This window comes from Gadus morhua, chromosome 1 (assembly GCF_902167405.1).
Source record: "Gadus morhua chromosome 1, gadMor3.0, whole genome shotgun sequence".
Classification (NCBI taxonomy): domain Eukaryota; kingdom Metazoa; phylum Chordata; class Actinopteri; order Gadiformes; family Gadidae; genus Gadus; species Gadus morhua.
This window is the reverse complement of record NC_044048.1, coordinates 9,001,689-9,023,523: the sequence shown is the minus strand read 5'-3', so window position 1 is coordinate 9,023,523 and position 21,835 is coordinate 9,001,689. Positions and strand designations below refer to the sequence as shown.

Here is a 21,835-nt window from a genome sequence, read left to right as displayed (position 1 = left end):
AAGTGGATCCAACTGCCAGCCTGGGTCTGTCCTGTGATTCGCTGCACAGCTACCAGCTGACCGAGGATGGGCAGCGTGTGATTGGCGGAGACAAGCCTGCGCTCTCCCCCTCACGTTGCCTAGGGAATAGTCCATCTCGTATCCTGGTAACCTTGAAAGGTTAGTATCATCACAAGGTGGAAGAAAGCGAACACTATCTACTGCTATCACTGACTTAGAATTTGGACCAATGTCAAAATAGAATGCAATCATGTAGTGTATAATATTTAAATTCCTCTGGACTACAGTTGGAGTTGTTATCTAATACCTTGCTGGACTCTGTCGTTCTCTCTACACACTGCTGCATAGATATCTGTTCTTTAGTAGTGATTGTTGTCGCAGACAAGCTGATTATTTACAGTGTTTACATTAGTCGATGCTCTGTACAAAAAGAGAAGGAATGCTTTATAGTATTGCATAAGGGAAACTAAAATTAACAAACAAATATGAACTCTTATAAACTCTTATAAATCTCTTGTAACTCTTACTCTTACTCTACTCTTATAAAACCGTAATATTCTGAGATGCTAAAACCAAACCTTTCCTAACTCCCTGCCTAGGCCTGAGGGAGAAGTGTGTGGACTCCCTGGTGTTCGAGACGATGATCCCCAAGCCCATGACGCAGCACTACATCAGCCTGCTGCTGAAGCACCGCCGCTTGGTGATGTCCGGGCCCAGCGGCACAGGGAAGACCTACCTGGCCCAGCGCCTGGCCCAGTACGCACTGCAGCGCAGCCGCCCCGGGACCCCCGACGCCGGCGCCGACCCCGGGACCCCGGTGCCCGTACACAGCCCCACGGTCAACTTCAACATGCACCGCCAGTCCAACAAGGTGGGCCGTCCGCACCCTCAGCCGTCATGCAATTTATTTTTTAATCTTTTGTGGTGACATTAATCACTAAAATCACGTTATTTAATTTAAAGTCTTTTTAAATTAGCTATCTTTATCTTTGCCTCTATAGAAGCCAAACCCTAACCTTAAGTCTTTGCTTTGACAGGAGCTGCAATTGTATCTGTCCGACCTGGCCAATCAGATTGACCGAGAGAGCGGCGGAGAGATGCCATTGGCCATTGTCATCGATGACATCAGCGACGCAACAACCATTAGTGAGCTGATCAACGGAGCGCTGACCTGCAAGTATCACAAATGGTGAGTCAAACGGAGTACATTGTCGGATAGTTACAATGCATTAAACAATCCAGCAACAATCACAGTTGCACATTTGTTAATGTCTTCTGTTTTTATCCTCGTATGTCAGTCCATACATCATCGGAACAACCAATCAGCCAGTAAAGATGGGCTCCAACCACGGACTCCATCTCAGCTTCAGGTAGGTCCGCTCGACATCACAGGCTATGAGCCCAGACTCAGTCCCCCCATCACTCGGAGGTCCTCATCGTCCACTTCCCTGTGCGTCTCCAGGATGGTGACCTTCTCCAACAACGTGGAGCCCGCCAATGGCTTCCTGGTCAGGTACCTGCACCGGAAGGCGGTGGAGGCCAAGCAGAAGGAGAAGGTCCACGACCCCGCCGGCCACCAGGCCCTCCTCAGCGTGCTGGACTGGGTCCCCCAGCTGTGGTACCACCTGCACACCTTCCTCGAGAAACACAGCACTTCAGACTTCCTCATAGGTGAGAGAGGGGCCGAAGGGAGAGGAAGGGTGGGAGGGTCAGCAAAGGAACGAGTCAAAAATCAAAGTGGCGATGATTGGGGAAATGATGAGGATGATGATGATGACGATGACGATGACGATGACGATGATCATGACAAAATGTGGTGTTGTAAAAGTTGATGGTGTGGTTGTTGATGATGGTGGTGGTTGAGGTGGTGGTTATGAAAACTGTGGTGGTGTTGATGTTTGTGATGGTGGTGATGTTGGTGTAAGGATTACGATGGTGGTGATGAAGGGGAGGGTGAGGATGGTGAAGGTGGTGATGATGAGGGTGATGCGATCATGGTGACTGGTATCACCATGGTGGTGGTGATGATGATGATGATGATGGTGGTGGTGGTGGTGGTGGTGGTAGTGATGATGATGGTGGTAGTGATGATGAGGGTGGTGGTGTTAGTGATGATGAAGGGTGGTGGTGATGATGATGATGATGATGATGGTGGTGGTGGTGGTGGTAGTGATGATGATGGTGGTAGTGATGATGAGGGTGGTGGTGTTAGTGATGATGAAGGGTGGTGGTGATGGTGGTGGGATATGAATCAGTAGACAATCTTGGTGTTACTTACGATGTATTGTTCCCTCGCCCAGGTCCTTGCTTCTTCCTGTCGTGCCCAGTAACGGTCGCAGAGTTCAGGCCGTGGTTCATCGACCTCTGGAACCAGTCCATCATACCGTACCTGCAGGAGGGGGCTAGGGACGGCAGCAAGGTGCACACGCACGCACGCACGCACGCACACAGACACACGCACAGACACACACACACACACACACACACACACACACACACACACACACACACACACACACACACACAAACACAACTCAAAGTAAAACACACAACACAAACACACACACACCACAAAAATGCACTCAACAAACGACTAACACAGACCCACTCATAAAAGGTCCTTAACGCAGTAATTCCACTTCAGACTGATGAACAGTGCTGATATTGTGTTCATACGTTTTGTTGCTCTAACACGTACATTCCCCTCCGTCGTCTCCCTTCCAGGTTCATGGTCAGAAGGCTGTGTGGGAGGACCCTGTGGACTGGGTGAGAGGGACTCTGCCCTGGCCCAACGCCCAGCAGGACCAGTCCAGACTCTTCCATCTACCTCCCCCTACCGTGGGCCCATCCACAGAGGAGAAGAGGCCCCCGAAGGAAACACCTCCCCTCAGCACGCTAGAGTACGACCCACTGGTGAGACTGGCTTCATATGGGGTCGAGATGGGAGGGCGTGAATCAGGTTTAGCATCACGCCATATCAGGTCCTGATATGTTTGTGCCCATTTAACCTTTAAAAGTTAAGCATTAAACCTAGATCCATAGTTAATAAATACACCATTAAACATCTAGCCATAGTTGTCTATAAACATAAAAGCTGGAAAGTAAAATAGACGCTAGAATAATATACAATATGAAAGCTTGAGTTTGTCCTTGGCTGTGTCTGAATTTGTTCTTGCTCTCTGTCTCCCCCTGCTGACCAGATGGCCATGCTGCTGAAGCTCCAGGAGTCGGCCAACTTCATTGAGTCTCCAGAACGGGACTGCACCCTGGACCCCAGCTTCCAGACCACACTGTGAAGTAAACAGTGTGGTCCCAGACTTTCCTTAGATATATACGGCCAATACTCTTGAGCGAAGCAACACAGGGTGCAATCCAAATATGAACTTTAAGAAAGCCTTGGCGAGGACTCGCAGTACTACGCTTAAATAACCTAAGACGCAAACGAATATCTGCAACAGTTATGGGCTGCCATTCTATAACAACATCGGAGAAAAACTATAAAATTGCTCTCTAGTATCTCTATCGTATGTCGGGAAATGTATTGACGTGTCTGGTTTTTGTCTTGGGTCCTTTAAAGTATATCCCTGCATAGTAGCCAGAGTAATATGACACCCAATTTAGTTTATCTTATGCATTCTAGATCTATTCTTACTGCCCACAAAAATTGGCACTGGCTTAATTGTACTCAAGTCAAACAAATTAGACCAAGGAATTAACCATACAAATTGTAATAAGTATATAATTGTGACAACATTCAAAAACCCTTAACAAAGAATTATTTGGTTGACAGCCAAAATGCACTTTATTTTCTATTCAATTTGACCTAGCTGTGCTAGTGACTGTGACTCAATGGGGACTATCAGAATGGCCAAACTTTGTAGTTCCTCTTCTATCCTTTAGAGGGCAGTGTTTACCAACTGCTCCCTCAGTGCTCTGGCGCGTTTCCTTCTTATTAAAGGTGCCTATAAAACACCACACACACACACACCCTCACATGACTTAAATATAGCCTTGAGACGATTCGATTATTTTTAATTGTGCCAATGTGCCAATTAATTATAGTTGCATAATTTGTGCATTGGATATCGAGGTTTGAATTTGCAAGTACTTATAGGAATGAACATGCATGAGTGAAACTGAACACAATTCTTAAGGTTAAGATGACATCATTCATCAGTCGATTCAGTAGGTCAGTGATAGTGTGGTCCAAGAGTATGATATGATATGAATAGACACATATTCATCACTTCCAGCGAAACTGCCAAGGTTATACTGGTGGTAGTAAACATTCCTATGGAGACGATCTACGGCTCTGGAAGCATTTTAATGTCTTGGACTCAACGCTTCACAGCAGCATAATGTTAACACACACACACCACCGGCTAAGCTCATATACATCCTATACCTTATGTCCGATTTTTAGATAAATCCTTGCCTGATTAATAGCGAGGGTAGAGCCCTTAATTCTTGAGTTCTTTTTTAAAAGGTTTTATACTGCATCCCCCTCACTGATTTGTATACATTTACTATCATCCCTCCTCCACACTCCGGTTTTAGGGTAGTTTCGGAAAATGATCAGACAATATTGTTTCTTTGCTACTTCACTTTATGGTCATTTTACATGATGTTTTACACTCTCAACTCATGTAATATGTTTCTTCCTTTGTGTTTTTGGAGCTTCAAACTAGAGTGAATGGCTTAATCTCACTCCCCGGTGGGTGTCTGTCTGCCTGCACAGCGCTCTATGCACACTCTTTGTTTTCGTTTCCCCTGTGGACGGCTTGGTTGGCTGACATGTGAAAGTACTGTTACAGATCGCTCCAGACGGGGACAACGGTATAGGAACCACCCTGTCAAAATAAAAGAGGTTGATTCTTAGGTCCAGCTGGTGACCCCTAAGCCCTGGCCGAGTACCTCTGACAGCTGTGTGCAGCTCCGGACCACCCCTCATACCTTCTCATAACCGAACCGAAACAGGGTGCTAGCATTGGGTCGTCATCTGCTGCTATTGTTGCTGCCTCAGACTATCTGTGCCTATCATATGACTTCTTGTTCATTCGTCACTGGCTGCTTAGCTTTATTGCAGCAGGCCTCTTCTGAGAGGAAGTCACTGGACATGTCTTCCTCTCTTCTCTCTCTCTTGTCTCTCTTTCTCTCTCTCCCTGATGTCACTTTAAAGATGCCACACACACAGCCTCACACCAAGGTCTACAAAGAACCGGGGTGGACGTGAGGGATGTTTAAACATGTGGCTGGAAGGGATAGAGGTGGTGGTGGAGACGATGTTGGTCTCATGAGGGACGATGTTGTGCAGAGAGAGAACCAATTGTATTGTGTGTCACTGGACCCCTGTTGAAAAAAAAAACGTTGACCAGAATGTGTCGTCTCATAACGTTGGACCGCAAAAGAAAAAAGACAAACACAAGCATGTTCTGAATATCAGTATGAACGTGTGGTGTTTATCGGCAAGAGGAAGTTGTGTAACCAGAACGGAAGCTATACGTGAGGAGATGGTGATGATGATTATGATGATGATGATGCATGTGTGTTCCCAAAGTGAATTGCTTAATTGGACCTACCTTTTTGACCCAAGGGTTAGGGAGGTTCTTTGTCTTTGTTTTTAAATCACAGAATATTACGGTTTCAATGTTGTTTTATAAGAGTTCATATGTCTTTGTTAATTTGTGTTTCCCTTATGCAATTCTTTGTAAAGCATTCCTTCTCTTTTTGTACAGAGCATCGACTAATGTAAACACTGTAAATAATCAGCTTGTCTGCGACAACAATCACTACTAAAGAATAGAGATCTATGCCCCAGAGTGTCAAGAGAAAGACAGAGTCTACTTGTTGTTTTCTTGTTTTGGTTTTTCTTCCTCCTCTAATGAGAAGACGCACTTGGGTGGCTGGGGCCCCGGCGCGGCTTCACGGCATGTTTCTATAACCTCATGGATCCCATATGTCTAACATTGCTCCGTGGACACCCAATAAATTCATGCCAATTTTCACATCAATGTGCTTTGTGTTTTGATTATATCAGACCTAATTAAAGTCCCCCAATAGGTGGCGCCAAATCTCATGCATTGTCGATGCAAATGTCCTCTCCATGACCTGTGTCGCTCAACTGTGAGGATATTTTAGATGATGGACCGGAGGGTACGGATTCGGGGACCAGAGGAGGTTCCCAAACGTCTGACTGTGTGGAAGAGGCGGAGCCTTGCCCGGCACGATTCTTATATATAGAACATAACGTCCTTGCTGGGTCGTTATTCCATTTGACTGGCCGTCCCCCCAGGGTACCAAGCACGATGCCAGCCAAGCCAGCACCAATCAAAAAGTCCCCGGAGAAGAAGGCTGCCGAGAAGGCGGCTGAACCGGCCGCGGAGCCCGCCCCAGAGGCCCCACCTGCTGATGCCCCGGTAGAGGCTGCGCCCGCGGAGGCTGAGGCTGCACCTGCCGAAGCTGCACCTGCCGAAGCTGCGCCCGCCGAGGCTGCGCCGGCCGAGGCAGACGCCGCCGCTCCAGCTGAGGCTGCCCCCGCTGCCGAAGGTAGTTTTACTGGTTTGTCACCAGTCCCTCGGTCTGAACTCGCAAGTCATTGTCCATGGAGGCACCTTACGAATGGATATCAACCTTAAAAGCGCAGGAGGGATCTTTAAACAATATGTACTTGGATGTGGTCAATAGTTAATGCTGATTTGCAAAATAGGCCTCAGATAAATTGATTAGTGCAACTTTGGGATGATTAAAGAATCAATCACTGTTCAATGTCAGGTTGGCATATGGGGTGGCTTTTAAATCGACACCTCCAGCTCAAATTACTCACTGCCAAAAGCCTGTTGTCAGCCAGTTGCTGAAGTCATACATTTGTAGTTAGAATACTTTCCCCTTCATTAATCTCTCTCTTTTCAGCTATCTGGTAGACAATTGAATTGTTTGTTTTGAATTAATACTTTTCGACAATTTACATATCAGAGCCTGACACCTGGTCAGCGGTGTGTTCGTTGAACTAAATGGAAGAGCTAGGCCTATGTGAATATCATCTTTCACTGTATTGACTACCCTTTACAGCAGTTGTCTTGATTTATTGTTGACACATTCAAGATAATGTGTATTAGACATCTGTTGCATGCCATGCAGATGTACCCGAAAAAGACCAGACTTCATCAAATATTGCAATTAGAATCAGTTTTTGTAACAAACTATGACTGTTAGATAATTTCCTAGCTGTCCGCCATGGAGAAATTGCGGTCATGTTCCCCCCCCCCATGGTAAAAAAGACAGTGTTAACGGTTTTTAACACCAGTTACCCCGTCAAGCTTGGAGGTGCCAATAGCATGGGTTCATATCCCTGTTGCTAGGGCACCATCTCGCCTAGACATCATGACGTCCGTGTTCAAAGGTAATTTCTTGCGACTGAAATATAACTTGGTTGAGAGATAGAAAACACACATGTGTTGCTTTGGTGAGTTATTATGGCTACAGTTCGGATCAATTGCTGACTCTTAAAGTTGAATGAAACTACTGCAATTCCGGTCATACAGTCCCTGTCTCTTAATGTTCCTCTTGGCAGCCATCCCTCTGTTCTCGTCGTTCATCACAAGTCTATCTGTGGTTTCAGCGTTCGATGATCCACCATCCTTCACCTACATAGTCGTTGCTATTCTTCCTCTACGATGGGACTTTTTTAAACGCTGTTTGTGTCACTCACACACTCCTTGATTCACCGTGGGTGTCACTCAAGAGGCTGAACTAACCTCAATGTGTTTCTGTCTCCACAGACAGACACACATTGTGTATGAACCGTTACTGCTCGTAACACACAAACACACACACACGCACACACACACACACACACACACACACACACACACACACACACACACACACACACACACACACACACACACACACACACACACATACACACATGTATATACTTAGACAGACACCCTATGAAACACACACACACACACTCACAAAGACACACACACACCTATTTGTCTCCCACACAACTATTTATTTAATAGTCTTTCAACATGTTGCTTGGCATGCTGCTTGACATCCAGACGGGTGGTCTGGTGCCCAGCGCTCTATTTCTGACACCTGAATATGGCCAGGACTGCTCAGAAGATGAATAGCTGTAGTAAACGGCCTCAACAAGCTGCTTGTCTGCTGCTTACGCTCCTGCGGCTGAGACCGTAGCGGCAGTGAATTCCTGACCTGCTTGCATGCTGCTATGCCACAATGTGACCTCACGTCATGTGCTTCCCTGACGGCCTCGACTCAACGCTAGCTGCTGCTGACGCACCCGCTGCTGACGCACCCGCTGCTGAGGGAGCCGCCGCAGAACCCGCCGCAGAACCCGCCGCAGAACCCGCTGCTGTTACAGACGCTCCGGCTGCTGACGCTCCAGCGGACGGTAAAGGATTGAGCTGAAACCCCTCAGCCACCCCTCTTGAACCACAGACCAACTACTGAGCTAGGCTTAAGAGAAAGGAGGCTCACATTGGCAAGCTTGGCCCCCGCTGTAATTCAAGCTTCAGAAAAAAGGGCTTCTATCGAAATTCCTTGGAGAAAATAACATAAACGGTCTTTACTCCAATGGTGGTTTGGAAACAAAGCACTACAATATTTGAAATGAATCTGGCTTCTAACATTCTGGTACTAATATGGTTACGGTTGCGGTTGGCGACGTATATGCGATCCTGTACGTGTTGTGTGTACGATGACGACAAAGCATGTATTGACTAGCTTGCTTCCAGGTGATGCCGCTCCAGCTGAGGCAGCTGCAGGTGAAGCAGCTCCAGTTGAAGCCGCTCCAGTTGAAGTTGAGGAACCCCCCAAGGCCCCTACACCTCCTCCTCCTGCAGGTAACACCCCCCGCCCCCCCTTTATTCAGGTACCAATGTTTTCATAATGCACTCATAATGTCATAATACCATGTGTATATATGTATTTCATGTTTCATATGTTCTTATTTGATCCTTCGCATAAGATCCATGATGCCCTGAATCTATTCAGAAGATGAATACATGTTTTTTTCTGTTGTTTGGGAAGAACAACCTCTGATCATACCATATTACTACTCCTCACCAGTCCCTACCAGTGCCCCTCTGAGCCTAGTGGTGGAGGATGTGAACAACATCAGCCTCACCGTCAAGTGGAGAGCCCCAGAGAACATCGGAGACTCCGGTCTGGACGGATACACCGTGGAGTACAGCAAGGAAGGAAGTAGGTGTTGGACGCAAGTCAGTGGCCACGAAGTCTGTGTGTGTGTGCATGTGTGTGTGTGTGTGTGTGTGTGTGTGTGTGTGTGTGTGTGTGTGTGTGTGTGTGTGTGTGTGTGTGTGTGGTGTGTGTGTGTGTGTGTGTGTGAGCAGGGCTGCACCTGTCCCCAGGGTGTCTAGAGGGCAGATTGACTTGTTGCCCGGCCCAGGCCGTATAGGGCCCACAGCGTTCTGCCCCCTGTCACCGTATCCCTTCAACGCTGCTTTTAGAACCCAACGCCTTCTCGGGTGACGGCAGCACTTGGGTTTCCCCTCCGCTCGCCAGAACCCCTTATGGGCAATTCGGTTGTAAACTTATGTCATCAGTCAATAAAACACACCAACGTGTTTCTGATTAGTGTTTGTTTACGAGGTTGTTAGGTGAAAAACGAATGCAAACAACGACTGTATCCCCTGGTAACCAAAGACGCATTTCTTCGCATGTTGAGAATCAGGATTATGGTCTTGGAATTTTCCTCATGATGATTTTTTAATTGTTAAACCGCTTTTAGCCCGTATTGCTACACCAGCCATGCGTAACTGGTATGTTGTCCTCTGTACAGGTACTGACTGGGTTGTGGCTAACAGCGAGCTAACCACGGCCAACCGCTTGTGCATCAAGGACCTGACCCTCGGCGACCGGCTGAACGTGCGCGTGGTGGCCGTGAACGCCGGCGGCCCCAGCGAGGCCTGTGCCCTGGACGAGTCCGTGCCCATCCGGGAAGTGGTTGGTGAGTTTGCGCCACATAAAATACATTGAAATAAAATGAAAAATAGGTCTATGGATGGAGGTTCGGATAGCATGCACGCTATGGGAAGGCTAGGTGTTTATAAATAGTTTATGAAGAAAGAACATAATCATAACATTGGTCAAACTATACACTACATCAACTCTCTCTCTCGCAATATGGTAGGATTTAAATGCATACTGGTTGAGATTTTAAAATAACTGCAGAAGGGGTTTCCTTGGCGGTTGTGTGTCATGGTCTCCTCAAAGGTTTCCTAACGTGGGACTTATCTTATGAATGCTCATGTTGCATCGTGGCTGTAAAGGTGGTTCTCTGTGCCAATGTCAGGGATGGACCCCACAGCTGTATGGGCATCAATCCTATCGGTGCTGACGAGCCCTCTCATTAGCTTTGATTTATACGTACTGCTGGGATGTGCCCAGCAAAACTGTTAAGTAGTCTTGGCTGTGCCTTCAGCCACGTTGCATCTGCGCTTCAACCTCTTCTCAAATCTCCCACTTATTCAAATGCCTCGTGATTATCATCCATTTAAATATAATCTACACAGCAGGACGTCATACTAGTAGAAAATTACTAGAGTGGTTAGGTCTCGAAGTAAAACAGGAGTTCATGGCCAAACCGTAGCAGGCGGATTATGTGGCAACTGCAGTGTGCGGTAGTCTTTGGTCTGCCAGTAGATTTATTGCCTGTCAGGCAAGTATTGGCCAACGTTAGCCTAATCAGTCAGCTGTCGTACTCCCTATAAAACCACAACCTTCACCCCACAAACGCACTTTCATTCATTTCATGGGTGGATGTTTGAAGGTCTTAAAAAGTTACAATTTTAAAAGCTAATTATTAGGGATTCATCAATCATACTGGGGTGGTCCAGAAATTATTACGTCATCATAATATTATGAAAATTTACAACAAACATATATTTGCCTTCGTCCTAGCAAAGTTTCCCCTTGTCCATACCTCCATTTTATGTGTCTCCATGCTAAGGAACTGTCAACACAGGTTGTTTTTGGCAGTGTTAATAGCGCACAGAGGTCATTCTGATGCTTCCCATATCCTTTTATCACCTCAGCCCTCCCACAGATACTTTGTAGACAGCTTCACAACACTCATTTCCTAATGTCAAGAGGGTAGGCCTCAGCGACGGGACAACAGAGCGTCGTCCCTTCGTTGCGTACAGCGCTGGTCGAGGCTGTACTCACAAGGTGTGAGTACGAGGAGCTGGGCTACGATCGCCCGTCTCCTCGTACTCACACCTTGTCACATTCGTGCTGCCGTACAGCTGAGCCAAGGGCCACTGCGTCCCATTCCAGTCCTGGCACTGGGGCTTCTTGTGTGTGTCCTAGTGGTCCACCTTTGGCAGGGCCGCACACCACCTTGGACTGTCCATCCACAGGCACGGCAAGTGTTTGGGGTTGAGAGATCAAGCCCCCGGGAACAAATAGCCTCCACTTGTGTAACCAGAAGCAGCGGTTCAATCTAGGGGAGCGAAACATGAGCCTAATGAACGGATTGGAAATTGCCTACAGGGATTACACACAAGCTGCGTGTCAGTCATTCACATCCTGCAGAAACCAGGCAGACACGATTCCCCCCCACACACACACACACGCACGCATACACCCACACCCACACCCACGAACACACACACACACACGCACGCACACACACGTGCACACACACACCGTCCAAGAACATGAACCAACCCTGCCAACCCCTTAAAAAAAATAAGACGCCAGTCCAAAGTCAACAGTACACACATTACACGCTCTTCTCAGCGAGAGGATGTTGCTTTCTGTTCTTAGACTAGGGGGGGGGGGGGGGTGTTGTGGCCATAGCAGAGAAACACACTGATTAGCAGGGATTAGGGGGGGGGGGGAGAAAGAGAGAGAGTTCCAGACCACATCCCGGACTGAGTGATGCCTTAACGACGGCCTGTTGCCCCCGCGGAGTGGCGTGATTAGAGGGTTTATAAATGGCGTGAGAGGATAAGGAGGATGCACTGGCAGAGAGTCTAAACAGAAAGGTTAGGAATGAGGGCGGGCGGGAGAGAGAAGACACCGTGACGGACGGGATAGATGTGGAGCAGCAACAGGGAGAGAAAGCGATGGGATGAGTGAGAAATCCCACGACCCAGATGAAGGAAAGTCACCTGTTTGTAACGGAAATAGCTTCACGGTAGATTTACTGCTGCTGCAGCGAAAGGGTTAGGAGATCCCAGCGTTATATAACCTGGCAAGTGATTGGCTCTCCTGCGCTTGGGGGTCTATGTATGTATGTATGTAAAGTACTCGGGGGTGGTTATCCTCCTCTTAATTTGTACTCGAAGCGAGGGGAGCAGAGAACATGTGACATCATGCGTCCAAGATGTTCTTATCCTCTGTGCTATTTTGGAGGGCTCTTCACTGTGTTGGGTTTCTGCTGCCTTTGCTTCATATGGAATGGCCTCACACCAGACGCTCCGCCCCAGTCTGTTATCCCCACACACCTCTGTCCCCTTCACCTCTGATCACCGCATCATCTCACCTGTTTTCTACTTATTAACCCCGTTGTTTGGGTGGCCAGTTGACGGGACGCATGGGGCTCAGGAGGTGGAGCAGGGCTGACTGGTAGTGTCGAGGTGTCCCTGAGTGAGACACCTCACCCTGACTGCTCCTGACAAGCTGGATGCCTCCTTGCATGGTGGACACCGTCGTCACGTGTGAATGAGCTATTAATGGGTGAAAGTTAGGCACAATTGTACATCGCTTTGAGCGGCCGCGGGTTAGAAACGCGCCGTGTAAGTACAGTCCATTTGCCATATACGTAGTGCGGATCGTACCCGGGGTTGAAGGCTTCTTGCCGTCCGACAGGCACAAGTCACGTTGAGCTTTGGCTCCGGCTGCACGGTCTATTTAGGAACTCATTGACCTGTCATTCTTAGCATGCATGGCCCAGCTCCAAATATATAAGGGTTTGAAGTGTACATTACACAGACCGTATCCCCGTTTCTGCTGCTGCGGGAGCGCGCGCGTTATGAGGCTACCAGATGGGGCTCCTATAGATGAAGTAATAGGATGAGTACGGTTTAAATGTTAGTCAGTGTAAATTGGTTCAGGTGATGTCATCTACCATAATCATTTGGTGTCTATATGTAATAACACGTTGGCATGCCGATAGGAAGGTTCCCCCCCCCACCCGAGTCTAAAGTGTAACGGGGTCGGTCTTGTGTGTTCCCAGACCGCCCCAAGATCCGCCTGCCCCGCAGCCTCAGGACCCGCCACGTGAGGACCGTCGGGGCGAAGATCAACCTGGTCATTCCCTTCAACGTAAGCACACATGCACACTAACACGCACACACACACACACACACACACACACGCACATGCACACGTGCATACACTTACACACACACACACACACACACACACACACGCGCGCGCGCGCACACGTGCATACACTTACACACAACCACGAAAACTCTCACACACACACACACACACACTCACACACACACACACTCACAGACACACATACACACACATACACACATACACACATATTCCTACATCCACAAAACCCACGGATAACCAAATGATGATATGATAACATTCAGTGCCATTCTGCTGCATGATCTATGCTGCATTAGTATAACTGTATTCTTACAATAACAATAGTCCTCAGCTATCATAAATAACAGTGGCATATAAAGATGTGTGGTGTGCCCCCAGGGTAAGCCCAAGCCGGTGGTCACCTGGCTGAAGGACGGCGAGCCTTTGGACTCCAAGAGGGCCAACATCAGGAACAGCGACAAGGACAGCATCCTGTTCATCCGCACCAGCAACCGGGCCGACTCCGGCGTCTACGAGATGACCGTCAAGGTGGACAGCTTCGAGGACAAGGCCTCGCTCATCCTCCAGATCGTGGGTAAGCTACGTGTGTGTGCGGTAAAAAGAAAATTAAAAAATCTCAAAGGTACCAAAAATTGGTACCTTTGAGATTGTAAGAGGCAAAAATGTTAAGAAAGCCATATCGATGGAATCCCAGTAACATCACACCCTCATGGTGTCAGTAGCAGAGGTTTCAAATTCTTCACAATAACACTTTGTACAGCCTCTATGTATCGTGCACCCGTCCTCTCTCTTTCTTGACCAGAGCAGCAGAGTTAACGTCATAATTCTTGGACAACAAAAGTTCAGAGTTGCCATCTGAGCTAGAACAGACAGAATAATGAACTAGAAAAGTGCATACTGGAAATGTGGACTTCTGCTTATTGTGTGTGTGTGTGTGTGTGTGTGTGTGTGTGTGTTTCCTCCAGAGAAACCCGGCCCTCCGGCCAGTGTGAAGCTGGTGGACACCTGGGGCTTCAACGCCGCGGTGGAGTGGACGGCGCCCAAGGACAGCGGCAACACGGAAATCACCGGCTACACCATCCAGAAGGCCGACAAGAAGACCGGGGTGAGGCCGCTCAGACACGGCCACACATCCAACCAATGGTTACCGACCTCCTGTCTGTACTTCTTCATTCAGGCCGTTTGCCTGAATGTGCACAAGTAGTTCATTGTAAAAAGGTTGAGCTATAACATTTAGCGTTATGGCTAGTTATGCTAAGATTTCCGTCACAACATGTCCTGCACACATTTTTATTGGGTTCGACGTACACCCTCACAACCTCACCTACCTCACGCAATAACATGCTTAATAAAAGAGAGACACCACCAAATGTCTCTAACTGATCTGTCTCCGTGACAGCAGTCAATCTCCTCAATGGTTGTGATGTAGCATGACATGTCCTTCTATGCTATCTCGCTATGCTAATCTAACACCATTCCCCACCGTTTGTTTGCCTGTCCCTGCTCAGGATTGGTTCACAGTAATGGAGCACTACCACAGGCTAAACGCCACCATCTCCGACCTCATCATGGGCAACGCTTACACCTTCAGAGTGTACTCTGAGAACAAAGTAGGCATCAGCGAGGAGTGCGTCGAGACGGCTGACATCGCAACCATCCAGAAAATAGGTAACCCGGTTGTCATCATTTCTGAAATGACCCGAATGTATTGGATGGGATATATTGTTCTTGGTCGAGTCACTGCGTGAATTAGCTTGGGTTATCTGTTGTTGAGACTACCAAGACCCAACGCAGGACAGACCAGGAGCAATGTTTTCGATTTTTCGCCTCACATATGTCGTCCTATCCGAAAAGATATCAAAGAAATACAGCACTGCTACATTCATGATCCGTGTGTTGTGCTCTGTTTAAAACATTATGATTCTGTTTCTATTTTGGTCCGCGCAAAAAATATTATGTGAAATTAGCGCTCCTTGTGCTTCACACTTCACAGTGTAAGTGAACCAATGTCAGCTCAAATATAAAGAGAAAGAAAAGGAAGGAGGGGGGCATGTTATCCCTATGGCTACGGCCAAACCCAACTTTGTGGTAAGTCTTTAGTACCGTCATTGTGTAGGAGTGTTATAATGAGTGATGATGTCTATGAAATGCGCCACACACAGGACCCCACACGTCCGCACACGCCTCGCCGCTCGTGGCCCTTGGTGGTGACGTCCTAGTGCCTCAGAAAAAAGGCCCTGGGATGTCATGAAAAGAACGCACACAGCTAACGGAGAACGCTAACCCTGCGTTCGGAGCAGAGTTTTGGGTGCGCCACCGCTGTAACAGAGGTGTGTCTGCAGTGGGCCGCTCTCGTCCTGTCCGTCCTCATGCTCTCCTGTTGACCTTGTGTGGCAGGTATCGTGTACCGGCCCCTGGAGTACAAAGAGCACGACTTCAACGAAGCCCCCAAGTTCACGGCGCCCCTCAACGACCGCGCCACCACCGTGGGCTACTCCACCAAGCTGCTGTGTGCCGTGCGCGGATCACCAAAGGTAGGCCCACACATAATGAAGGTGTCTTCATACGGTACAAACAGTGAAGTGTGTGCGTGTGTGTGTTTTTGTTGGTGTGTGTTAATCTATCCCTTTTACGTTCAAGTTGATGTCGTTTTTTAACATTTTACGTGAATTCCATTTTCATTTGCTTTGGGCACAAAGTTAATGACCTTGTTCGGATCACCAAAGGTACGCCCACATATAATGACGTGTCATAATACGGTACAAACGGTAAAATGTGTGTGTGTGTGTGTCCATTCGAGTTGTACGTTCAAATTGACAAACTCTCTTTTTCATTTTCGGTGAATTAGCTTGTTTGGATTCTCAAAAAACACAAAGGGAGGCGAATTACCTTTGCATCAACAACACTGATGTTTACTTATTAAAAAGCAGCCCAGTGTTCTGTTTTTAACAGCTACAGTCAACTGTGTACGCCAATACATGACGGTTTATGCAACAAGCTAACACTGGACTCTGTAATTAAACGTCTGGGATGACAATGGTCTTTTCACCATAGGATACCATGTCAAGTAGCTGCTGACAGACACGCTGCACACATTGGCTGGCATTCAGGAGTGAGATTGTAGAGACATGGTGCTGTTAGCCTACCGTAAGTGGTTGGAACACGGTCCAACAATGCACAGCTTAGCATGGCATAGCTCTGGGAGTCGAGGGAAAGCTCTAATGAAATGCTAGCTGTATGCTGGTCTCTGTGCTGTCCAACTCTGCTACGAAACTTCAGATCCATCTTATTAATTGCTTTTTAAACAATTATCTTTGACGTAAAGTTTTAAATATAGATACAATTTGGAATTCCAAAACATGGCCCTGGACTAACAAACGATTTTTTTTTTATTTAGTTTGCCAAGAGTGTAATGTATAAAAGAGGTATGAATGTCACCGCCTTTAAGAACTGCTTCAGGACAGAAGGGTCTTGCCTGGTATTTCCATGAGGCTCTTCGCTCTTGGCCACTGATTCTCTGGGTCATCCCCTCCTTAACATCCCCTTGTTGACGCGGTATAGTTGGGAGGGCAGGGTGGAGGGTGGAAACACAGTATTCAGAAGAGCAGGGAGTGGATGTGTGAGTATGTGTGTCTGTTGGTGCGTGTATCACAGCTGATGCTGATGAATCTCAATGTGGAGATGATAAAGACGACCCTCAAGAACTCCTCAATGTGACTCTTAATAAACCTTGAGAAGTCCTAACAGTATTGGGGTGTGTTGTGGTATGTTAATGTGTGTGTGTGTGTGTGTGTGTGTGTGTGTGTGTGTGTGTGTGGTGTGTGTGTGTGTGTGTGTGTGTGTGTGTGTGTGTGTGTGTGTGTGTGTGTGTGTGTGTGTGTGTGTGTGTGTGTGTGTGTGTGTGTGTGTTCTAACTGTAAGTTGTAAGCCTACCAGGAGTCAGATTACGTAGACAGCTGTGGCGCTCCTCAAAATGTGTGTGTGGCTGGTGAATATACGATGAGCGCTGTAGCACACCACTTTTTAAATGAATCAGTCACCTGTTTCTGTCCCTTGGAGGCTTGAGTCCCTCTCATGCTTTTTGGATCATCTAGGGATGAATCTTATTTTGTAGCAGAGGCTAAATATATACAATGGCAGTACGTCCACTCTGCATATCGTGTGTGTGTGTGTGTGTGTGTGTGTGTGTGTGTGTGTGTGTGTGTGTGTGTGTGTGCGTGTGTGTGTGTGTGTGTGTGTGTGAGGCTGCCCACAGGACCACAGCTGCATTCACACATTTGTACATTCAGCTGCATTTAGAAGATGTCCTAGAGAGGCTGCATCCCTTATCTATTTCGGTATTTTCTTTCTGAAACAACTTGAAACTCCTTCGCTCTGTTGCACTTCCAGAGAACAGAGAAGCAGTGAGCAGGTGTAGATTGGCAACAAAAATGAGAAATATGTAGGAGATTTCATAGTGCCAATGGAGTGTTGAAGAAAGCTATAGGGAGATAAGAATAGAGTGCTCTGCTGGTGGGTGGTGATGTGCGCATGTGACAGTGTGAGCTATTTCCAGATAGATGTGTGTGTGTAGCTGTCAGTGTGACGGCCGGCGTGATGCAACATGGCCTCAAGAAGACTGAATGCGCACGGGCCGACATATTCACTACTTACTTATTACCACTTTAAATACACTATAACACTGAGATATGCACTAATCATTTCGGTTTTTACTTTCTTATTCAGATTTTTTTTATTTTATTACTATTTTTTTATTATTATTACTGTTATTATTATCATTATTATTTTCAATAATAAACATTTTATAAGGCTGTTGGCTGCTGGTAAGCTTAATTGAGGCTAATAAAATGTAACATTGGCCGAGAGGGCAAGAGAAGCAAATTAATGTAAGCATTCAGGGGTATTTTCAGACATCTCTCCATGTTGACGGTTTTATAGTATACATAGTTTAAATGATGGCCAAGTGACGATGTTTCAGTGTTAAATAGCAGTGCTCCCTTTAAGCCGCCAGTCACCCACAACCTCTATATTAAGACTAAAGAGAAACTACCACCTGAACCAACTCACGTTCCTTCAACGTGTTTTCCTCCAGAAATTATTATGGCTGGAATTCAAATGACGAATCGGTAAAAAAGCCTTTATGTTGGAGTAAATAAGAATTGAATAAATAAACGAATAACGGCAAAATAAAAATCACAGACCTGGAATCTGACTGGTGAAGCGGCTAGTGTCGAAGAAAGTAATCAAGCTGAATATATGTATTGGTTTACCCATTGCATCAGTGTCTCTGATCTACTCTACTGATCCAGTTGACCTTATTTAGCGCTGCTTTACGTTTTATTAACTACAAACGAGTGGCTGAGGGAGTGTGTTCTACAGATTTGTGCACATTGGGAACAGGTAAGTGGCCTCCCAAGCAAGCTGAATCCTGCCGTCCGTCAGGGTCAGCAGATCCACCCAGAGATACTGAAAACACAGCGGGGAGTCACCAGAAAAGGCAATGCGTGGAAGAGAGAATGTCCCCGGCACTGAGCGACGGGCATTCCTCAGGTCCTGAGGAGGGCTTGGGTTTCTCCGTGTCGACCTGTGGTTCAGAACAGTCAGCACTGAGCCTCTGGAAGACGAGCCGGTGGGGCCGGGAGATGATATGAACGGCAGCCATGCTGACATCACTCGGCCAACAGGCAGGACCTCGCTGCCTTCCGCAGCGAGGAACGGGACTTATTCATCGATAACTCGCTGGATCTTTCTATCGACCAGTAGGGGGGAAAAAATGCCAAATTCGCAACGTAGCTGCTACGGGTTTCATATTTACCAATAAGTAGAAGATGGGTGATGAATAAATGAATGAATAGGGTCAGCCACCAGGAGCCAAAGAAACCCACACTCATCCACCACATCCTCTTGTTCCCTCTTGACCCCAACTCCTTCTCCCTCCCCCATCCCTCTCTCTCCCTTCACCCTCTCCCTCCCCACCCTCCTTCCCTACCTCCCCCATCCCTCTCACCCCCTTATACCTCTCAACCCCTTCACCCTCTCCCTCCCCCATCCCTCTCACCCCCTCCCCCCTCTCCCTCCCCACCCTGCATTCCCCCCTCGCCCAGCCCAAGGTGGAGTGGCTGAAGAACCAGATGGTGATCGGTGACGACCCCAAGTACCGACAGATCTCCAACCAGGGCGTGTGTTCCCTGGAGATCCGCAAGCCCTGCACCTACGACGGGGGAGTGTACACCTGCAGAGCCAAGAACGAGCAGGGAACGGCCACGGTCAGCTGCAAGCTGGAGGTCAAACGTACGTATCTGCGTGGAGAGGAGGAGACCATGGTGGGGAAGGCACGTGGCTCCTGGAGGTAGAGTGGGTTGGCTGGTAACTGGAAGGTTGCTGGTTTCGATCCCCGGCTCCTCCTAGTTGAGTGTCAAGGTGTCTCTGACACCTCGCCCTAACTGCTCCCGACGAGCCGTCTGTTGCCTTGCGTGGCCGACGCCACCGTCGGTGGGTGTGTGTGTGCATGAATGGGTGAATGTGAGGCAACATTGTAAAGCGCTTTGACTGGCCATTGGTTGGAAAAGCGCTGTATAAATAGTCCATTTGTAGTCCATTGTCTTCAGTAGATGAGCATCTCCGGGGCAAACCTATGAGCAAACATAGCATAGCTTCAAATAAGGCATGGAAATAACTTGCATTGAAAATATATTGTAGAGAAAGTTTTGAATTATTTAGATAATAGGAATCCATATCTTAAGATATTAAGATATGTTCTTTAAAATTGCCAATGTAGCATACGACGCCATTGAACGTAGAATATATCTATACATGTACAGACCGGTGATGTATGCGGTGCATAGTTGCATAAAGCACCCCATAGTTGCAGAGATCTTGGGTATATCTCAAATAGCTACTGTTGTTAAACGGTTATATTTGTCTCCAACAGAGGTCATTGTTGCGGAGGCTGACAAGGAGAAGGAATAAACACCCACATCCCCAGAGGTAAGGAACAGAGGGACTGCTTCTTTGTCAAGACTATAAGTTATTTACTGATTAGTTATTCAATGAATCCGAGGCTGTAGCTTCACCCTTTATTTTTCTGGAGGGTTCGTGGGGTTCTAATTATTAGTCATGAGCTGAGGATTGAGTCACAAGTGCAACCTATGTTAATTTAGGTGGATGGAAGGTTGAGAAGTGCAACGTGTGTTGGGGGCCGTGTCGCAAAGATTTGCATCGGAAGCCAAACCAGGGTGTTTACACGAAACACTGTGGTTAGCTTGACACGCGTAGATCGGATAACATGTCTTATGCTCAGAGAGAGAGAGAGAGAGAGGGGTGGGGGATTATAGAGTGACTCCAAGCCCACTTTAATTTTGTTGATATTTTTAAATGATAACGAAATTACGGAAAATAAAGCCTTTCCGTATTGCTTTTTATTGTATCGGTCTCTGCTGGACCTCCTTCTTGGCAAGGGTTAGGGCAACTTCCCTCCCGGTCCCTTCATACCTGCAGCCTCCTGTCCTTCTCTAGAGTTGGTAGCACCTGACTCTATGTTTCCCCCTGTCAGTGTCAGACCCAGGAACACAGTGTGAACGAGTGGGTGTTTGTGTTTGGGAGTGTTTGTGCATGTGTGTGTGTTAGGAAGGTGGGGTCGCAGGGTATGTCAAGGTCCTATAGAACTCGGCAAAAGGCATGGGCCCAAAGGCTGAGTGTGTGGGGGGGAAGGGGGGAGGGCTAGGGGGTGATGTCAGCGTTAGTTTCTATTAATGGCTCCATACCATTCGTATGCAGTCGGCCAGACTCTTCACATTACCATGAGTCGGCAGGCACAGCAGATGCATCCCGGATGCAAGGGAGCGAGTGGGCTGAAAGTGTGACGTGCACACACACATACAAGAGACCCTCCACTGCTGCGAGACACCGCAAGAGCCATTCCCGTAATCACAACGATGCACACGTTTCAGAAAACTCTAGCACCTTTAAAAAGGATCGTGATGATTATGATGCGTGAAAAACATGTGTTGACTTTGTCTCTCCCCGCAGTGCCCTCAACGAACCAGCCGGGGTCAAGTTGTTTTTCTAAGGTGAGCATGTCTGTGTGTTTTCTGTGGCATTTGAGAAAATAGAAATGGGTCTTCTCCCACTATGAGAACTTCATCCAAATGATTGAATGAATTCAACACTGTGTTTCTTTAAACGCTGACTCTCCTCCCTCCTCCAGCCACGATCCCTGTCGCCTCGGTCCTGAAGGATGTGTTCCCTGAAGCTGCCCCTTTTAAAGCATATACATGGAAAGCAAAATATTTTGTATGCATTGTTTTAAATAGGCTCTGGTGTTTCAGGGGTCTGTATTGACAGTTTGTTCATGTGTCCCAGCTCTGGCCGTTCTCTGTTCATAATGTTTATGTATTCTACTTAATAAAAACCTGGACTGTCCCCATGGACTGCTGCCAAGAGTTGATTCAATATTAAAAGTTATTAAAGCTGTGCTTTGTTCTCACTCACA

The 21,835-nt window shown here is 47.4% G+C and overlaps 2 protein-coding genes across 9 annotated transcripts in view; both read left to right on the top strand.

Annotated features, from left to right (window-relative positions):
* The window catches only part of LOC115552726 (neuron navigator 1), a 99,671-nt gene extending 93,660 nt beyond the window's left edge, over positions 1–6,011 (top strand). For all 7 annotated transcript variants that reach the window (XM_030369064.1, XM_030369056.1, XM_030369059.1 and 4 more), the window contains 8 exons: positions 1–159; positions 600–871; positions 1,038–1,189; positions 1,299–1,370; positions 1,463–1,671; positions 2,301–2,419; positions 2,725–2,913; positions 3,201–6,011. The exon at positions 1–159 is cut by the window's left edge and continues 13 nt beyond it. In XM_030369064.1, the coding sequence (XP_030224924.1) occupies positions 1–159; positions 600–871; positions 1,038–1,189; positions 1,299–1,370; positions 1,463–1,671; positions 2,301–2,419; positions 2,725–2,913; positions 3,201–3,296 (1,268 nt within the window). In that variant the 3' untranslated portion in view covers positions 3,297–6,011. The remainder of the gene's footprint in view (positions 160–599; positions 872–1,037; positions 1,190–1,298; positions 1,371–1,462; positions 1,672–2,300; positions 2,420–2,724; positions 2,914–3,200) is intronic.
* Positions 6,012–6,246: 235 nt separating this feature from the next.
* LOC115553177 (myosin-binding protein H) lies at positions 6,247–21,835 on the top strand. 2 transcript variants are annotated; one of them, XM_030369347.1, is made up of 14 exons: positions 6,247–6,546; positions 8,294–8,419; positions 8,763–8,870; positions 9,097–9,231; positions 9,830–9,997; positions 13,232–13,320; positions 13,723–13,918; positions 14,310–14,449; positions 14,853–15,012; positions 15,742–15,878; positions 19,449–19,635; positions 20,276–20,331; positions 21,373–21,413; positions 21,551–21,835. In XM_030369347.1, the coding sequence occupies exons 1-12, from the start codon at positions 6,306–6,308 to the stop codon at positions 20,311–20,313; spliced, it is 1,725 nt and encodes a 574-aa protein (XP_030225207.1). In that variant the 5' UTR covers positions 6,247–6,305; the 3' UTR covers positions 20,314–20,331; positions 21,373–21,413; positions 21,551–21,835. The 2 variants fall into 2 exon arrangements, with proteins under 2 accessions (XP_030225207.1, XP_030225208.1); XM_030369348.1 differs by lacking the exon at positions 8,294–8,419 and having other exon boundaries at positions 6,248–6,546.

What these genes read in the sequence shown, in the direction of transcription:
- LOC115553177 (XM_030369347.1), top strand. Translation starts at nt 6,306, where the DNA reads ATGCCAGCCAAGCCAGCACCAATCAAAAAGTCCCCGGAGAAGAAGGCT. An exon ending in ACCTGGTCATTCCCTTCAAC is followed by an intron (nt 13,321 to 13,722) that starts GTAAGCACACAT and finishes GTGTGCCCCCAG; the next exon opens with GGTAAGCCCAAGCCGGTGGT. An exon ending in CTGCAAGCTGGAGGTCAAAC is followed by an intron (nt 19,636 to 20,275) that starts GTACGTATCTGC and finishes TGTCTCCAACAG; the next exon opens with AGGTCATTGTTGCGGAGGCT.